This window comes from Hemicordylus capensis, chromosome 5, assembly GCF_027244095.1.
Source record: "Hemicordylus capensis ecotype Gifberg chromosome 5, rHemCap1.1.pri, whole genome shotgun sequence".
Classification (NCBI taxonomy): domain Eukaryota; kingdom Metazoa; phylum Chordata; class Lepidosauria; order Squamata; family Cordylidae; genus Hemicordylus; species Hemicordylus capensis.
This window is the reverse complement of record NC_069661.1, coordinates 130,064,791-130,081,908: the sequence shown is the minus strand read 5'-3', so window position 1 is coordinate 130,081,908 and position 17,118 is coordinate 130,064,791. Positions and strand designations below refer to the sequence as shown.

The following is a 17,118-nucleotide window of genomic DNA, read 5'->3' as shown; positions in this document are numbered from 1 at the left end:
GAGCTCACAATCAAAAAAGAAACATCAGATGGACACCAGCAACAGCCACTGGAGGGAAGCTGTGCTGTGGCTGAATATGGCCAGTTGCCCTCTCCCTGATTAATATAAAGAGAAGGACCACTTTGAAAGGTGCCTTTTAATGTCCATTGTCTCTTTATGAGGGCTCTCTTGCTGTCACTGTACAGTCACATGAATATGCCTTTAATAAATAAATTCTATATCTATATCTATATCTATATCTATATCTATATCTATATCTATGTCTATATCTGTACACCCTGTCTTTTGTTCCTGAAAAATACCAGCAAAGTGGCTTATAATAACCAACATGTTAAAACATCAAAACAAATCAATGTAAAAGCTCAATTAAAATTCAAAGCAAATCAAGAGCAGGAACAAAAGAGAAACAGCAGAATATCACATGCGGGATGGCAATTAAACTCACTCAAAGGCTGAGTGAGCAGAGCAGTTAACCATTTGCCAAAACACTAATAAAGAGAGTGCAAGAGGGTCTCCTGGGGTAAGGCACACAGCCTGGGTGTGGCAACAGAATACCCTGTGCCACATTCCTATCCACCACACTTCTGTCAGTGGCAGGACACAGAACCTCCACTGATGACCTTAGTGAGTGGGCAGGATCATGTGGGGAAAGGCAGCCCCTTTAAATATCCTAGTCCCTAGTAGGTGAGAAACAGCACTTTGAATTGTGCTCAAAAACACTGATGGAAACTGAACAAAATCAGAGTCATATACTGCAAAACATGATGCCAGCCACAATCCTGTCTGCAGTGTTTTGCATGAACTGAAGTTTCTCAACCTTTTAGTTCAGTCCCATGCAGAATGCATTGCTTTAGTCTGACCAGGTTTTGACCAAGGCATATGTGACAGTGGCCAGATCTGCCTTCTCCAGGAAATGGTGCTCCTGGTAGGGGTGTGCATGGAACCGGCTAGCCCGGTTTGGTTCAAGTGCAAACTGCACTTGAAACTGACTGGGCCCATTCCGTCCAGCCTCCATCGACCCCACCCCCCCGGTCCAGTCCGGTCCGGGGGGGTGTCGCGATTTTTAATGTTTGTTTTTTTAAAAAAAAAGTTGTACCTCCTAGCCCCTTCAGGGGGCTTCCTAAAGGTTCAGCGAAGGTTCTTCCTCCCCCACCGGCCTCGTTTATCACTGCCGAGACTCGTAAAATAAACTTTTTTTGCCCATTCGAGCCTCTGTTATTCGGTACGGCAGCTATTATGCCTACAGCTGCGCATGCTCAAATGGCCTCTGCGAGGCCTGGCATCGCCCAGGGCCACGCAGAGGTCATTTAAGCATGCGCAGTGGCCCTTTTTTAAAAGTCATGAATCATGAATGGCTATAGGGGGCACATTCTGGAGCCCAGGAGTGACCATAGAGAAGGCCTGCTCCAGAGTCGTTGCCAAGTGAGCTGCCAGCATGCAGAGACAAACCTCTCTCTATGACCTCAGTGTGCAGTGGGGATCATGCAGAAGAAGGCAATCTCCTGGGTAACTTGGTCCTAAGCTGTTTAGGGCTTTAAAGCTAATTATGGTAAGAGGTTACCAGAGAGTGCACCACAGTTCTGAGATAATTGTCGAAGGAATGGACGCAGATGTCGTATCAACCAAAATGGATAGAAAGCACTCCTGGCCATGGCCTCAGCCTTGGAAACCAGAGTGAGGCCTGGGTGCAGAAGCATACCTCACACCCAGTGCAGTTCACCTTTGTGTATGGCACAAAGTGCTAACCTTTTGCATATGCTTTGGGCTTGTTCTTTGATTATTTATTTTTTGAAGGATGTCCTATTGGAACAGATCCCAAATTTGATCTGTTTGTGTGAAGGACAGTTATTTATTTATTTATTTATTTATCTATTTATTTGAAACATTTGATATATACCGCCCACTCCGAAGACTCTGGGCGGTGTACAAAAACATGCAAAACAAGACAGCATTAAAATTACATTCTAAATAAAACTAAAGTAACTAACGGGGGGGGGGGAATAGGTAAACTGCAGGGTAAAAGCCTGGCGAAAAAGAAAAGTCTTCAATAAAGATTTAAAAATCGACAAGGAAGGAGCTAAACAAATCTGCAGGGGAAGGGAGTTCCAGAGAAGTGGGGCGGCAACCAAGAAGGCTCTTTCACGGGTCCTAGCACCCCAAACCTCTCGGAAATCAGGGACTGACAAAAGGGCCATCTGAGCAGATCTGACTGGACGGGATGTAACTGGATGGGGGGCAGGTCTGTAGGTAAACAGGTGCCAAACCACTCAAGGCTTTGAAGGTCAAAACCAGGACTTTAAATTGACCTCGGTAGCGAATAGGCAACCAGTGCAATGACTGCAGGAGAGGTGTTACCCTGTCATATTTTCTGGCACCCATAAGTAAACGAGCTGCTGCATTCTGGACCCGTTGTAGCTTTCCGATCGTCCTCAAATGTAACCCTAGATAGAGGGCATTACAATAATCTAGGCAGGAGATAACAAGGGCATGGGTCACTGTCATTAATGCTTGCCGATCAAGGTAAGGGCATAATTGACGAATCAGATGGAGCTGGGCAAAGGCACTTCTGGCTTCAGCCTCCACCTGCTGTTCAAGCTGGAGGTGCGAGTCCAAAAAGACCCCCAAATAGTGTACAAGCTCCTTTGGGGACAGCACCACCCCATCTAAAACAAGGTTCACATCCAGCTGTTGGCCGGTACGAGGGCTGAGTAAGAGTAGTTCAGTCTTGGCAGGATTCAGTCTGAGCTTATTTTGATTCATCCAGACCTTAACAGCTTCCAGGCATCAAGTAAGCACAGAAACAGGATCTCCAGAATGGTCTGGGATGGCAATATACAGCTGAGTATCATCAGCGTATTGATGAAATCTCACCCCAAACTGGGAAATGACCTGACTCAGCGGCTCCATATAGATGTTAAAGAGGGCAGGGGCAAGAACTGAACCCTGGGGAACTCCATAAAGGAGTGGCCATGGGTCAGAGCATCTGTCTTCAATGCATACCGACTGGACATGCCTGCTAAGGTAAGAACGGAACCACTGTAAGACAGTGCCTCCGATAGCCAACCCACGCAGGCGGTCAAGGAGGATAGCATGATCGATAGTCTCAAAAGCCGCTGAGAGATCTAAAAGGACCAAGGGAGGGACACTACCCTCGTCAAGGTCCTGAAGAAGGTCATCTACCAGAGCGACCAGTGCTGTCTCTGTACATGCCAAGGCCTGAAACCAGACTGATAAGAATTAAGATAACCAGTTTCCTCTAAGACCCTCTCAAGCTGGACATGGTACTTAAAGTTGATTTGGACTTCATTACTTGCCTGTTGACAGCAACAAGAATGTTTACTGAACATCACAGAAGAATTCTGATCTTGCTGCCATTTCAGATTTGTTGAATCAAATATGAACAATTGCTTTAATTACTAAATTGACATTGTACAAATTTGTTGAAAAGTGGGTCTCATTAATTAAAAACCATCCATGCTTTTTATTTATTTACATTATTAGGCTGTTACAGACTGCATGAGAGATGATATTAGTAGGGTAATACTATGTAATACAAATGCGGTGTTTGTGTAAGTATCTATCATCTATCTGCTTTGGACCGACTGACTGACATGAAACTTCCAGACCAAACCAGGTAAGATAGAAACATGCCATTTTTCACAGGTAGGTTCCAGACCTTGCCCAAATGACAACCCCACCTCACAATGGAAAAACAAATTAATGTCCTAGAAAATGTGGGAATACTCTCCCATTGGACAGCATGGGCCATGAAACCACCTAGAGTTAGAAAAAGACTAGAGTCATAGCAACAAAAGTTGTTAATATGCTTGCAAACTGCAAGCCATTTTACATACACACACACACTTATAAAAGACCAAAGAAAGAAAAAGAAAATTAGGTAGGCTGTTTATATTTCTGGTTGGCTAGCAATTCTACTTTTAAATAGCTCAGCTTTGCAAGAGGGAGCATTTCCAATAGCAGCCAGGAACCAGTATTTATGTTTACAGAATGCTGCACAGAGAAGCTAGCAAATAGCATGGATGACCTGGGATCTGCTCTACCAAATGTTATAAATGTTGTGTATTGTGGGCAGTGTTAAAGACAATGTTGCTTTAAGACAGGGCCTCAGCCTGCTTAGTAGTTGTTACTGGAGGGTGGAGTTAAGGATTGTTGCTAAAGAGCAAATTGCTCTCTTGCTAGGTTCAGGCTGATGATTTCTTCAAGGACCTGCTTCAGATAAGTTCAGTTATCCTACGTGCTTTTCCAAGGATTGTTATTAATAAATGTTTGTTCAGTAATCCGACAGTATCCTGCTATCTTGTGTGCTGACTGTACTATAAGAAATAAGCCTCCATCTTATACTAGGTTAGATAGAATTGCTTCAGCATTGCTTTATCTCTTGCAGAATAACTGAAGTTCAGTATTAAGAATGGAACATGTATGTGGGAAGCAAATTCAATACTATTCTGGCTAGGAAATATATATGGAAATATGCTCTCTTACCAAAGTCTCGCCCATCCTAATTGCTTCCCCACATAAGTTTGTACTTGTCCCATGTAAACAAAGCTTTACCATATTAATAAGTGTGTGGGGAAACCAAGCAGCAACTCAACGGAAGGAATCCAGGAATGTGATGAAAGGCCCGTCACTGATATCTAATTTATGCTTTTTGCATCAAAAGGGGAAACAAATTACTGGTTAATTTTTTTGAAAGCATTTCTTTAATGCTTTATTTTCTTTAGTATGGAAATTGCTGTAGAGCTCCTGTTCAGCCACATTAGTTCATGGTAGGAAAAACACAGGGTTAATTCAGTTAATTAATATTGGGGTTTGTGTTCTTTGACAGATGACATTTCCTTCCCCACCAGATTTGAGTGTTCATGTGAATAGGTGATGATAGGCAACATTCTATCTTAGCTACAAGCATTCACAACATTCAATTTCATTCATTTGGTTTCCCACATGAGACAGTGGAACTGTCCTTCTAAACCCAGCATGACCTCTGGCTCATTGCCTGTGTGCTTAAAGGCAATGTACCATGATGAGCATTGAACATCTCAGTTTGGGGAGCAGTTCTTGTCTCCAGAATGTTTGCCTTTGGGGAATTTTTAAGTGTCAAAACATAACCATGGGCTCCTCTGGGCTCCTTGGAGGAAAAGCAGAATATAAATGTAAATAAATAAATAAATTCGGATGCACAGAGGCTCAGGTGACATGAAGCCAAGGCACTGCAACATCTTAGAGAAGAATTACATGTTATAAATTACATAGGACTGTTGCCAAAAATGGCTTCTGTGTATTGAATTCTCAGTGTGCTATCATTTATCTCAGGTCAGTGTAGGTTTTTCTGCCCTTGCCAGCAGCAGCCAATTATGTAAAGTGGGAATGAGCAAATAGTCAGCATCATGACATCATAACACAGGTAAATGCTGTTACTTGTAATGGAGGGTAGGGCGGAATGGAACAGGCAGTGCCATTTGGGATGGCATTTGTGTCTGCTATGATGAGTAGTACCACCCTTAGAGTGGACTCCTAAGCAATAGTTTGTACACTCATGTCAAATCATTCAATTTACAATATGAAGAATACTTATTAGAGCATTTGTATTGCTTGTACAATGTAGTGTGAGATGCTGTGATTAGGATGTTTGACTAGATTCCAGAACTCTGAGACTGAAGTTTCACTTGGGGACTCTGGGCTGTGCATGTACCCAGGGGTGAAAGCTATAATTGAGCGGATGGGCTCAGAGAACCCGAGCTCCTGAGGGGCCCCCAGCTCCACCCCTCCCTATTTTCTTCATTATCTCCCTCTCTCCAAGGGGCTGCCAGAGAGGGGTGAACATGGGCCCCCTCTCCCCTAGCTATGCATGTATCCACCTATAACTGGGCACCTGGGGCAGCTTCACATTAAACGGCTGTTCACCAATACTGTCTTAGGTCACAAGGGCCACATTCTCTATTTGCATCTGATGAGCTAGAAGTGCATTGTTGAAACATGCAAGTCATCATATGATGCTGCTTTCAACAAGTGATTAACATGCACTTGTGAACTGGCCCTGTTATTGTATGTCAAGGTTGCTCTTTTTCTCACCATACAGTGTGAAGAGGGGTTTCGACATCTCATCTGTAATGAGATATGTGAGCTTTGGCTGACTTTAAGAACCCATAGATTACAATGGTGTCACTTACTAGACTCTGATGGCTTCTCCCATCAGAATATTTCAGGGTCATTATTGCCCCATTCAGAGACATTCACTGGCCTCCTGTACTATCAGTCAATGATTTGCTGAAGAGCTGACCAACTAGTATTCGTAATCATAATCCAAAATTGATTACAAAGTAAAATAATAGAAATATAGAAAGGCGAAATAATATTATGAGATTTTTCAGGTTCACCAGACTTATCAAAAAGTGTTGAATGGAAGCAGTCATGGTGGGGCTAGTGAGTGCATTTCCCCATCTAGAGCACTGCTTCACCTCACCTGGGATTTTTGTTAGTTTGAAAGAATTGGCTTTTTAACTTGTGACATGACAATGATAGCCTCCATTTAAAGGAGAGCTTGTTTTAAGAACAGGAACAATTGTTGTCACAAAAAAATAGAAGGTAGCAGGGTGGATAAAAATCAATGATTTTTTTAAAAAAATAAAAAAAATTGGATTTTTTTGATTTAAATCAGATTTTTTTATTTAAATTGGATTTTTTTTAAATAAAATGCTTTTTGAGGAAAATATATTACCATCCAAAGGTTATTCCATCATGAAATAAAGATTAGTTTTTTAATTATGTAGAATAAGGCTGTATATGTTTAATTTTTTTGGTAAATAAATTCCATTAATCCATTCACAATGTCATGCTCTTCCAGAGGTTTTTGTAAGATTATTGGGCAGTTTCTCTGCCTACAAGATATTATCACAGATGCTTGGTTTACTTTTGCAGTTCTCAAAACTGAATTTGACTCAGCAGAGATCACATGCCTCTTCTTCACAGCAAAAATGTTATGACATGAACAGAGTTGAGAAAAAGACCTTAATCCTATTGTTCTACAAACCTATGAATACAGAATCAACCCCTTCAGTGCTAAGTTTCAAGAAGTTCAGTGAAATAGAATAGAAACAATATTTTTCTGATTGTTTGGAGTGGAATAGATCTGCACAAGAAGAAAGTGAAACTAAGTGTGAGGAGGGAGGGGCAAGCAGACAAGCAGTACAAAATGAAAGCGAAACTTTCTGAGCGCAATACTGCATAGCCACAGACAGATAAGTCTTTGGATCTTTTTGTGTGTATGACCTGAGGTTTATCACATTCTTTCCTTGGAGGAAAAAACCTATAATGGCAGCAGGCCGTAAAAGAGACCCAGTTTGGCAATATTTTAATGAAGTTCCTTTACCTATCGGTAAGGCAGGCATGCGTGCAAAATGCAAACACTGCAACAAAGAAATGCAAGGCCTGGTGGCCCGAATGAGGCAACATCATGAGAAGTGCTGTGATGAAGATGACCAAAGAAACACATTTGAACAGGCAGGATCTTCAGGTTGGTAAACATTTTTATTGAATCATATAATATTTCTAAAGACTGCCTTGAACTGTCATGTTTGAGCAAAATTATATTTCTTATTATTACTGCATGTTACTGTCATTTGGTACAGTTATGAAGAAAAGCAAATATTCCTTTTGGGGCAGTGCTGTGTACAATAAGCAGAAATTGTATAAACAATAAAATAACAGCATTGACTTTTTTGTTTAGGGGAATTCATGGATTCTGGAAACTATCCACCTTCAAGATCACCATCCTCCTGTTCTACAGTTTCAGAGTTATCCATCCAGGATACTGCTTCATTAGCATCATCATCAGACACCCACAGCCACATATCACTATCACCTAAAAGAAAGAAAAAATCCTTCCCTCCTGGAACCACCATAGATAAGTTTGTGATAAAAACTAGCAGATTAGAAAAAGAGTTAATTGATGAAAAAATTGCCCAGTTTGTTTATGCAACGAACTCTTCTTTCCGTCTGACTGAGAACCCACATTTAATTAATATGGTTCAGTCACTGAGACCAGGATACAGTCCACCCAGCAGAGCAGATGTTGCAGGGAAACTGCTGGATAAAGTGTATGACAGAGAAATGGAGCAATGTGCAACAGCTCTGGAGGGTAGAATTGTTAACCTAAGTATTGATGGGTGGAGTAATGTCCACAATGATCCTATTGTATGTGCTTGTATAACAACAGAAGAAGGGAAAGTCTTCCTTGCACAAACAATTGATACGTCAGGAAATGCACACACAGCAGAATACTTACAAGAAGTGGCAGTAAAAGCTATAATAACATGCGAACAAAAATTCAAATGTCTAGTACGCAGTTTGGTCACAGACAATGCTGCAAATGTATCCAAGATGAAAAGAAATTTAGAAGAGCAGGAAGGGAATACAAAGCTAATAACATATGGTTGCAGTGCTCATTTGCTGCACCTCTTAGCCAAAGACTTAAGTGTTCCAGAAATAAAGACTAATGTTGTTGAAATTGCTAAATACTTCCGTAACAATCACTTTGCTGCAGCAGCTCTGAAAAGGATGGGTGGAACCAAGCTAACGCTCCCACAAGATGTTAGATGGAACTCTGTGGTGGACTGTTTTGAGCAGTATATCAAGAACTGGCCTATTCTGATGACAGTTTGTGAACAAAATCGAGATAAAATAGATGGCACTGTCACAGCCAAAATCCTCAACATTGGGCTTAAGAGAAATGTTGAACATATGCTGAGCATCCTGAAACCCATCTCTGAATCTTTAAACAAAATACAGAAAAATAGCTGTTTTATTGCTGATGCTGTTGAAATTTGGAAGGAACTGAGTGAACGCTTAAAAACAGAACTACACATGGACAGAATTAAATTACAAGCATTAAAAAAACGAATGGGACAAGTACTGTCTCCAGCTCATTTTTTTGGCAAATATTGTCAATATCCAGTACCAGGGTCAAAACTTAAGTGCTGAGGAAGAGGAGTTAGCTATGACATGGGTATCCAGCAATCATCCATCTGTAATGCCAACTATAATAAACTTCAAAGCTAAGGGGGAACCATTCAAGAAATATATGTTTGCTGAAGATATTTTAAAGAAAGTCACACCAGTGAACTGGTGGAAGTCACTTAAGCACTTGGATTTAGAGACTGTTCAAGTAATGATTTCACTTTTAACAGCAGTAGCTTTTTCTGCAGGCGTTGAAAGAATATTCTCTTCCTTTGGACTCATTCATTCTAAATTGAGAAATCGTTTGGGACCTGATAAAGCAGGAAAGCTTGTTTTTCTTTTCCAGATTATGAACAAAGCAGAAGATGAAGATGACGAGTGAGCTACAGAGGACAGTATTTAAGTTTTTCATGTGTAGGCTGGGCTGACAGTCTAAGTTTCTTAAAATATATATATTTTGTTTAGCCAAATTAGTTAACAAACATGGATGTTTGTTTAAGCAAATAACATATGCTGTAATGTTATTGTTTCAGTTGAATAAATCTATTTAAATTGTTATTATTAAGGTAATGATTATTTTTCTCCTTCCTAAGTACAACAGGAAAGTTGTCCAAATATGAATGATTAACCTATTAAACTGGGGATAAAAAAACTAATATGAAAAGTTGTTGTTCTAAAAATCTTCATCTACTTGCATATTAAAGTTATACCAGCAAGAATTAGTCTTTATGTAGAAAACTATGATTTAAATCAAGCCTTACTGACTAGTGATTTAAATCGTGAATTAAATCAGTTTGATTTAGATCAAATCCACCCTGGAAGGTAGTGCTATTGCTCCGTAGTAGGAGGACTCCAAAGTCTACTCACTCAAGATTTTCCCCTGACTCTGAAAGGGAACAATCCAGTTGCTTTCCACCATTATTTTTCTATGTGTGAGTTATCCCTTCACATGGCAACCAATTAAAAAGCTTTCCCTGGTTGTCTGATAGGAAGGAAAATCTAAAGAGAAGTCAGGAAGGGGGATTTCAGACAAGGTCTTTGTTTCCTCTGTCCTTCCAGAAATTATTACGAGTTGCAGAATGGACAAAGTTTTTATTTGGGTAGAACCTAAAACTGAGATACCTGATTCAGCTTAAGATCCTTATTTCTTACAAGTAAAAGGGCTTGCAGTTTGCAAGCATTCTTCCTGTATTACAAAATGACCATAAATTCTCCTTTCACTTCTTGCTAGTTGATGATCAGAAGTGCTGCTTTGTTTTGAGCATGTTATAATGTTGCTGCTAAGAACCCCTAAAAATACAAATTCTAGGATATTGAATGAGATAGAAGAATGAAGATATCTAGTGCAAGTTTTTTTCCATGTTTTTTGAAAGCGAGTTTCATGAAATATAACATTGATAGAAATCTGGTGAACTGAAACAATATAAGGCTCTACACACGATCATTGTGCATAGCTGAAAGGGGTTCTGCAGGGAGAGAGGGCTTGACCCACTCTCCCCGCAGACGATCACACACCTCTCCTCAGGCGGGTGGATTGCCAAGTCCAGACGAGTGGCAGTTTGGCTCCGGCACTTGCGTGCCTGGCCACGGCTTGCCCAGCAGCTCTGGGGGTCGGGCAAAGGGAAGCGCCGCTGCGCTGTGACCCATCCCTATAGCCCCACTAATGCACTGCACAAGTGTGCGGTGCATTCCTTGGATCCCCCCTCCCCGAGTGTGCCCGCCAATGTTCTTTCTAATTGTTTTCATCTGTGTCTGGAATGAGTTTTGTTCTGGGCAGGACTATCAAGGCAGTGTGTGCACACATGCATTCAGAATGGGGCCTTCCTGATTTAACCTGAGCAGGATCTAAAATTAACTGAGTGCACATCAAAAAACTTGTGAGCGCAGGCATGTGCGAACGCCTTAGGTGGAACACTGGTGTCCGCCGTGGCTGCAAGCAGCCAAAGCAGACACACGATCATTAAAATGAGGTTAACAGAGTGCTCGCTCCATTAACCTCATTTAAGGGGGCGGGTATTTAGGTGGGCTTGCCCGCATGGAGCCACCAGGCTTGCCTGTGAGCCCAGTGGTTCTCACGAGCAAGCAAAACTGGGCTAAGGGAGCCCAGCCTGGTTTTGCTCGCTTGTGAGGATCACCTCTTTAGCTTGTTTGTTTCTTCAGCATTCTGTGAAAGTCAGGACTTCCTGTCTGGAAACGTGCCTGAGAAAACTGCCAAAGTTTGTTGGAAGGTACCATTACCCAGTATTTTCCAATAGGAGAGTTTTTCTGCATTTTTGGGGGAATTGATGAATTTTTCTGGGGTTTTAGATTTTTCTGGTAGTGCAGGTGAGATCTGGAACTTACCTGTAAAACAGCAAGTTACTATCTTTCATGGTTTGGTCTGGGAGTTTAATGTCAGTGAGTGAATATATATCTCACAAACACCCACACATGATTTAATTCCTTTCATTCATAATGAATTTTTTGTTAACTTGACCTTTCCACAGCCTGCTATGTATGCTCTCTTTGCATAGAGGAGGAGTGAGGGAGAAGGTCAACAGGGCAAAGAGGCACATTTCAAAGTGTTGCACAGACACAGGAGAGGTCAAACAGTATGGGTAGAGAGGTCAAACAGTATTCTATCATGTTATTCCACTTGACTCCCCTGAAAAAACCTAATATGGCCCCTCAAAGATTTCTGTTTGCACTGTTCTAGAATGCTATTCTAGAATATTCTAGAATGCTAGAATGCTATTCTAGAATATTCTAGAAACTATTTTGATGCTAGAAGGACATTGTTATGCTCAGAATCACCTGTGCAACAAGTGTATCAGTTTTTTTGTTTGTTAATTGAATCTATGGCAAAATGGCAAAAATATGAGGAGCAGTAGTTCAAAAAGCAGACATGAAACCTCAAGACCGCAATTCTTTCTTCTCCCCACTACCATCTTTATAATGCTATAAATGGTATAATGGAATATTCTACATTCAATAGCACAGACGGACTCAATTTCTTCAAGAAGATATCTTCAATGGTCTGTCTTCTGTATGAATCTCCTTGATGGCTTTGTCAAAGTAAATATGTTTTGAATGTCTACACATTAAGGAAATAGATGACATTGTAATGTCAAGTTTGCACATGCCCAGATCATTTGGAATATCCGTGAGGAGAAAAGGGGAGGGAGAAGGGAGTGATTGGGCAGAGAAAGGAGGGAGGAGTAAACAATCTCTCCTCTTGTTGTCCTTAGCCCTGGAATCAGCTGTGAAGGGCCTCTGCCAGGGCTTGCTGATGAAATCTTTCCACCCTCCCAGAGAAGGAAAAATGGCTTGAAAATAAAGGGTAACCATTACAGTTGAATTATTTAATTCATGTCTCTAAGGTAAATGGAACAGGCTCAGTCACATAGGCATTGGCTTCTTACCTCTGGCTGCTTCTAATTTGCCTCGTATTACCTCAGAGCTGATAGGCCTAAGTGCGCCTGTACAGCTTTTATGACACTCCAACCTTAGTCCTTATAAGGGGGAAGGGCTGCTGAATTCCTTGTAAGGGCCAGAGGGCCCAGGACTTTTAACATCTGCATGACAAGCAGACATTCATCAGGTGCAACATTGCCTAGCATATGAGGGTGCAGGCAGCAAAGGTGCCCTTTGTACCTCCAAATGCTAGGGGGAACTCAACTGGCCAAGTTTCTGCCTGCCATTCATCTGGGAAGGGCCGCTGAGTTCCATGTAAGGACTAGAACAGTTGCATGATAGGCAGATATTCAACAGGTGTAACTTTGAGGGCAAAATTATTCAGCTGTTACACAGAGAGCAGAGGACATGGTAGAAGCAAGTAATGCTTCAACCATAAAAATTACTATGTTTCCATCATGCCTACTATATTTCTTATTTTTGTTATGGTTTGTTTTAAACCCAAGCGCTGATGTCTGCCTCTTTATTACACCTGACAATGCTAAAGTAGTTCACGTTCCTTATTCTGAAATTACTTATGTTGAATGTGGCACATGTGGGATCTGCACTGCAGTTTTGAAAAGCAAGCGCATTCAGTTAAAGGGGAAAAAACGCTTTGGTTTACAGCAATCATTATGTATGTAGCAGCTCGAACCAAGCTCAAAAAAGTGAGTAAATTCAATGGCCCATCATGTTTACACCTTGAAGGCATGAGAGCTGATATCTAGTCTGAGATGATGTACTAGACTACAAAATCCTAACCATGGAAACAGAGAATAATTAACACATGTTGAAGATGGATGTAAGATGGTTTATTGTATTATCCTCCAAATTCAGCCCATGAGATGTGAGAGTCTTGCATCTATAGACCCCCGCAAAATCTCATTTGTCCATCATCCCTTGATGTGTGTGTTACTCAGTGGGAAATATTTCCATATTGGTGAGACTGTGGTGGTCTGAGTGGACATGTCTGGCAATAGGTTTTTCCAGTTTCTTAGTTAAGATGGTGGATTTCTGGTTCCGGAAACGTGTCTTCGGCCCTGTGGATGTTTTACCCCTCATATTGCATGTGGCAGCCTGGATGTTTGCGTTCAGTGATATAAACCACATTGGTGAAAGTGCAGTACAGTTGGGTTTTTTAAAAATAAGATTTGATTTGGCTCAGAAAATGCAGTTTTTGTGTTGTTCATTAAGTAAATGAAGATTTGGAGGTTTCAGCCTCATGTGGTTTGTAATAATTTGGATGAATGGCAGCAGTTAAAATGTAGTTTTACCTAAATTCAGCTTTATTTTCCTTTTTTGTGTGTGGCCAATTTATAGATTTCCTCTGATTTTTGGCCAATTTATAGATTTCCTCTGATTAAGAAGCGGCACCACTTCATTACTCAATTTATTGGCAAAAAATAATAAAATTGTAGTTAAGAAGCTTGCCATATACAAAAAGAAAAGTGGAAGAAGGTGTGAAAATCCCATAGATAAAATGATAGAGAGGAGATTCTCGCGTTCAGCAAAAAGCGGGCTAAGGGAGCCTAGCCTGCTTTTTGCTGATTGTCTGCTGCCACGGGAGCTGCATGTCTCCCAGCAGCAAACTCTCCTAATTCCCCCTCCCCTTAGCCGAGGTTAGCGGAGCGAGCGCTCCGCTAATCCCGTGTTTTTGATTGTGTATTCCTGCGCTGCGGCTCCACGCCGCAGCAGCACACAAGGAGACCCCCGGCGGGAGGCTGAAAGAAGCCTCCCGACCCTGGGGGTCTTTCCAGGATGCCCAGTGCGCTTGCACGGGGCATCCTGGAACTTCCGGGGGCCATGCGGCCCCCAATCCCCGCAGCCCCCGCCGGCTCCATGATGGAGCCAGCAGTCGTGTGAGCGGCTGATCCAGCTGCCCTGGGCTGTTTGGGAATCATCTGTGGGGAGAGCGGGTTATCGTGAGACTCACCTCAGAGTCCTTAAACTGAATTAATATAAAGTAATACACAGCTTCATGAAGGTCATTAATAGTCACCGTATCTCATTAAAGGTTGCCCAATTTACTCATATTCTTACATATTTTGAATTGATAAAGAAAAATCCTTCCGAAGAGCAAGCCTGGGCAGTGATCAGCTATTAAGCTGAATGCAGCTCACCAATTATGCAAGCAGCTCTATAGAATATCTGTAAATATCCATTTTTGCTACCTACCTGGACCTGCAAACACAACATGGGGCATCAGACTCCAGTTAGGCCAAAACACATGGCTGGTGGGCTGCATTTGGCTTGGGAGAGTTGTATATTGTATGGACCTGTTCTAGAACTCCTGCAAACTTCTGGAAACCACAATCTCAAAATTTAATTTCTCTAACATCTGCTATAGCTCATTTTCTAGACCATTATTAAAAACAGTTGAAAGAAGAAAATAGCACGAGGCTTAGATAAAATAAATTGATTTAAAGATACTTTTCAGGGAGGTGCTTAATAAAATTCAAGTAGCCACTGTTTCCAAGCATGCATTGCAGTGTATTCAGAATATTCCAAATTACAGGAAATGTATTACAGGAAAATTTAACAGATTTTGAAATTTTAATAGAAAATAGGATAGGATAAACTGTTCAAAGTAGATTCCTCAAAAAGATTTAAGAAAAAGTGTATGTAATGGGATTTGATTACTGAAAAGTGATGAAGGAGGTTATTGGGCTCTCTGTGAACTCTTCAGAATTGAAAAACTCTGGGATAAACCATCCAGTGAAATCATTATGTGTGTGTATACTCAGGAGCCTGTCTTTAAACTCATACTTTGTTGGCATTTGACTTATTAAGATACGATTAATATATGGCCACACTTGTAATTTATATTTTACATGGACTTCCACAAAAATCCCAACATTTTAGCATAAATGAAACAGAAAATAGTATGGATCAATTTTATATTTTGTGATCCCAGATTTATTCTCCCTAACATATACCTCAATTACATGCCAGAACTTCTTTGGAAAATGTGATTGCATCATTACTAACTGCATCTAGGAGAGAGATTGCTAAATATGGGAGAGATAATGGTTGACTATCATTAAAAAATTGGTATGAAATAATCTGGGAACTACTGTCTTTCAAAAGAGCAAGCCAAAAGAAAGAATTTCCTTTTAAAAATAGTTTTGACAAGTACCACATAAGTATTTGTTATCCTTAAATTATTAAAAAGGTTTTGGTGTGCAATGATTTCAGTTTTATGATGTGTTTATTTTTAGCCTACTTTCCAAAGGGAAGAAGGCTTATGAGATCACCCTGTCTGTGTGTGTGTTCATGTGTCTGAGTGTCCTGCTCTAATAACTTTTGCAGTTCAATATAAACCAAATTGGACTGCAATTTTACAATCCAATATAAACCAATTTCTCAGCACATGGGAGGGAGTCCTAAGGGATCATGATGGGCTTTTGGGGGAGGGGGGGGGCTGATCCACCATCTTGCTTTAAGATGGTGGCCAGTCAAATTATAGACAACAGACTGTTAGAACATTGGTCCATCTAGCTCAGTATTGTCTACACAGACTGGCAGAAGCTTCTGCAAGGTTTCAGGCAGGAGTCTCTCTCAACCCTATCTTGGAGATGCCAGGGAGGGAACTTGGAACCTAGGTGCTCTTCCCAGAGTGGCTCCAATATCTTACAGTGCTCACACATGTATCCTATTCAGATGCAAACCAGGGCAGACCTTGCTTAGCATTGTGGACAATTCATGCTTGCTGCCAAATCTCCTCCTATTTGCCCTGGCCCACTTTGATATGCTCCCATCTGCTATAATGGAGGGCAGATTTAGAAAAAGGTCTTATTATGAAAGATTTAGTCCTTGTGGAACTAATGAAATTGAAAATATAGGTCATGTATATCGCTCATGTCTATGTAATAGTGTAGGCTTTATCAGGATTTGTGGGTTTCTTTGATATTTCTGCTTTTAGATAAGCTGCCTGGTGATGGTGGGGATGAAACTTGTATTTTACTGATCAGTCCTCTAACATCACATATAATGTAGCTAAGTTTTGCTCTGTTACCATGTGAATCTGTCAGCAAATTTTGATTAACAATTAATTAGATTGTTAATTAGGGCTGAGATCAAATATTAATGTATAGTAACTGGTTAGTAAGGATCCACATGAATCACGATTTGTGCACCGATTCAAAGGGTCAGTTCAGGCACCTTTAAGAGCAAGGAGAGCAGGTCTTTCTCCTCACGCTTAAAAATGCCTGAACTGAACCTTCGAATCAGTCCCCAGATCATGATCATGCACCCACATACTGGTTAAAGTAATGGTTTATTTGCTATTATAATGCATGGTTTGTGGGGTATCTATCTATCTATCTATCATATGTTTATATTGCCTGATATGTGTATCTGATATTATGTATTTTGCATTACGTGTACTTTACAAATACTGGTCAAGGACCCTTTTAAAGGAATTGATTGATACTCCTGACAGGAAGCCTCTCCCTGTCTGTAGAGGAACCAATAGCAAGTTTGTTCAGGTGGGGCCAGCACAGAGCCTGGAGGATGAGTAAATGCTGTAGTGTAACAGAACTCCAGTAGCCCCTTTGTAACCTGTGCACTGACAGTCAAATACAAACCAAATTCACAGAGCATGGGAGGGAGTCCTAGATCAGAGTCACTGGTCAAACCTAGCACTATTGGTTTGTAGCTGTGTACTGTTAATGTTATTAGATGGGTTATGTATTTCTATGCTTCTGCCTTTGC

At 41.0% G+C, this 17,118-nt stretch overlaps 1 protein-coding gene across 5 annotated transcripts in view; it reads left to right on the top strand.

Annotated features, from left to right (window-relative positions):
• Window positions 1-4,153: 4,153 nt before the first annotated feature.
• Window positions 4,154-17,118, top strand: part of LOC128327193 (uncharacterized) — a 69,731-nt gene continuing 56,766 nt past the window's right edge. For 2 of the 5 annotated variants that reach the window (XR_008308525.1, XR_008308524.1), the window contains exon 1: window positions 4,154-4,240. Coding sequence is in view for 3 of the 5 variants with exons in the window: in XM_053255614.1 (XP_053111589.1) it covers window positions 7,330-7,531; window positions 7,745-8,997 (1,455 nt within the window). In the remaining 2 variants the exon portion in view is untranslated. Of the gene's footprint in view, window positions 5,423-6,188; window positions 7,532-7,744; window positions 9,532-17,118 lie in introns of those variants that run through there. The other 3 variants (XM_053255614.1, XM_053255616.1, XM_053255615.1) reach the window with 3 other exon arrangements.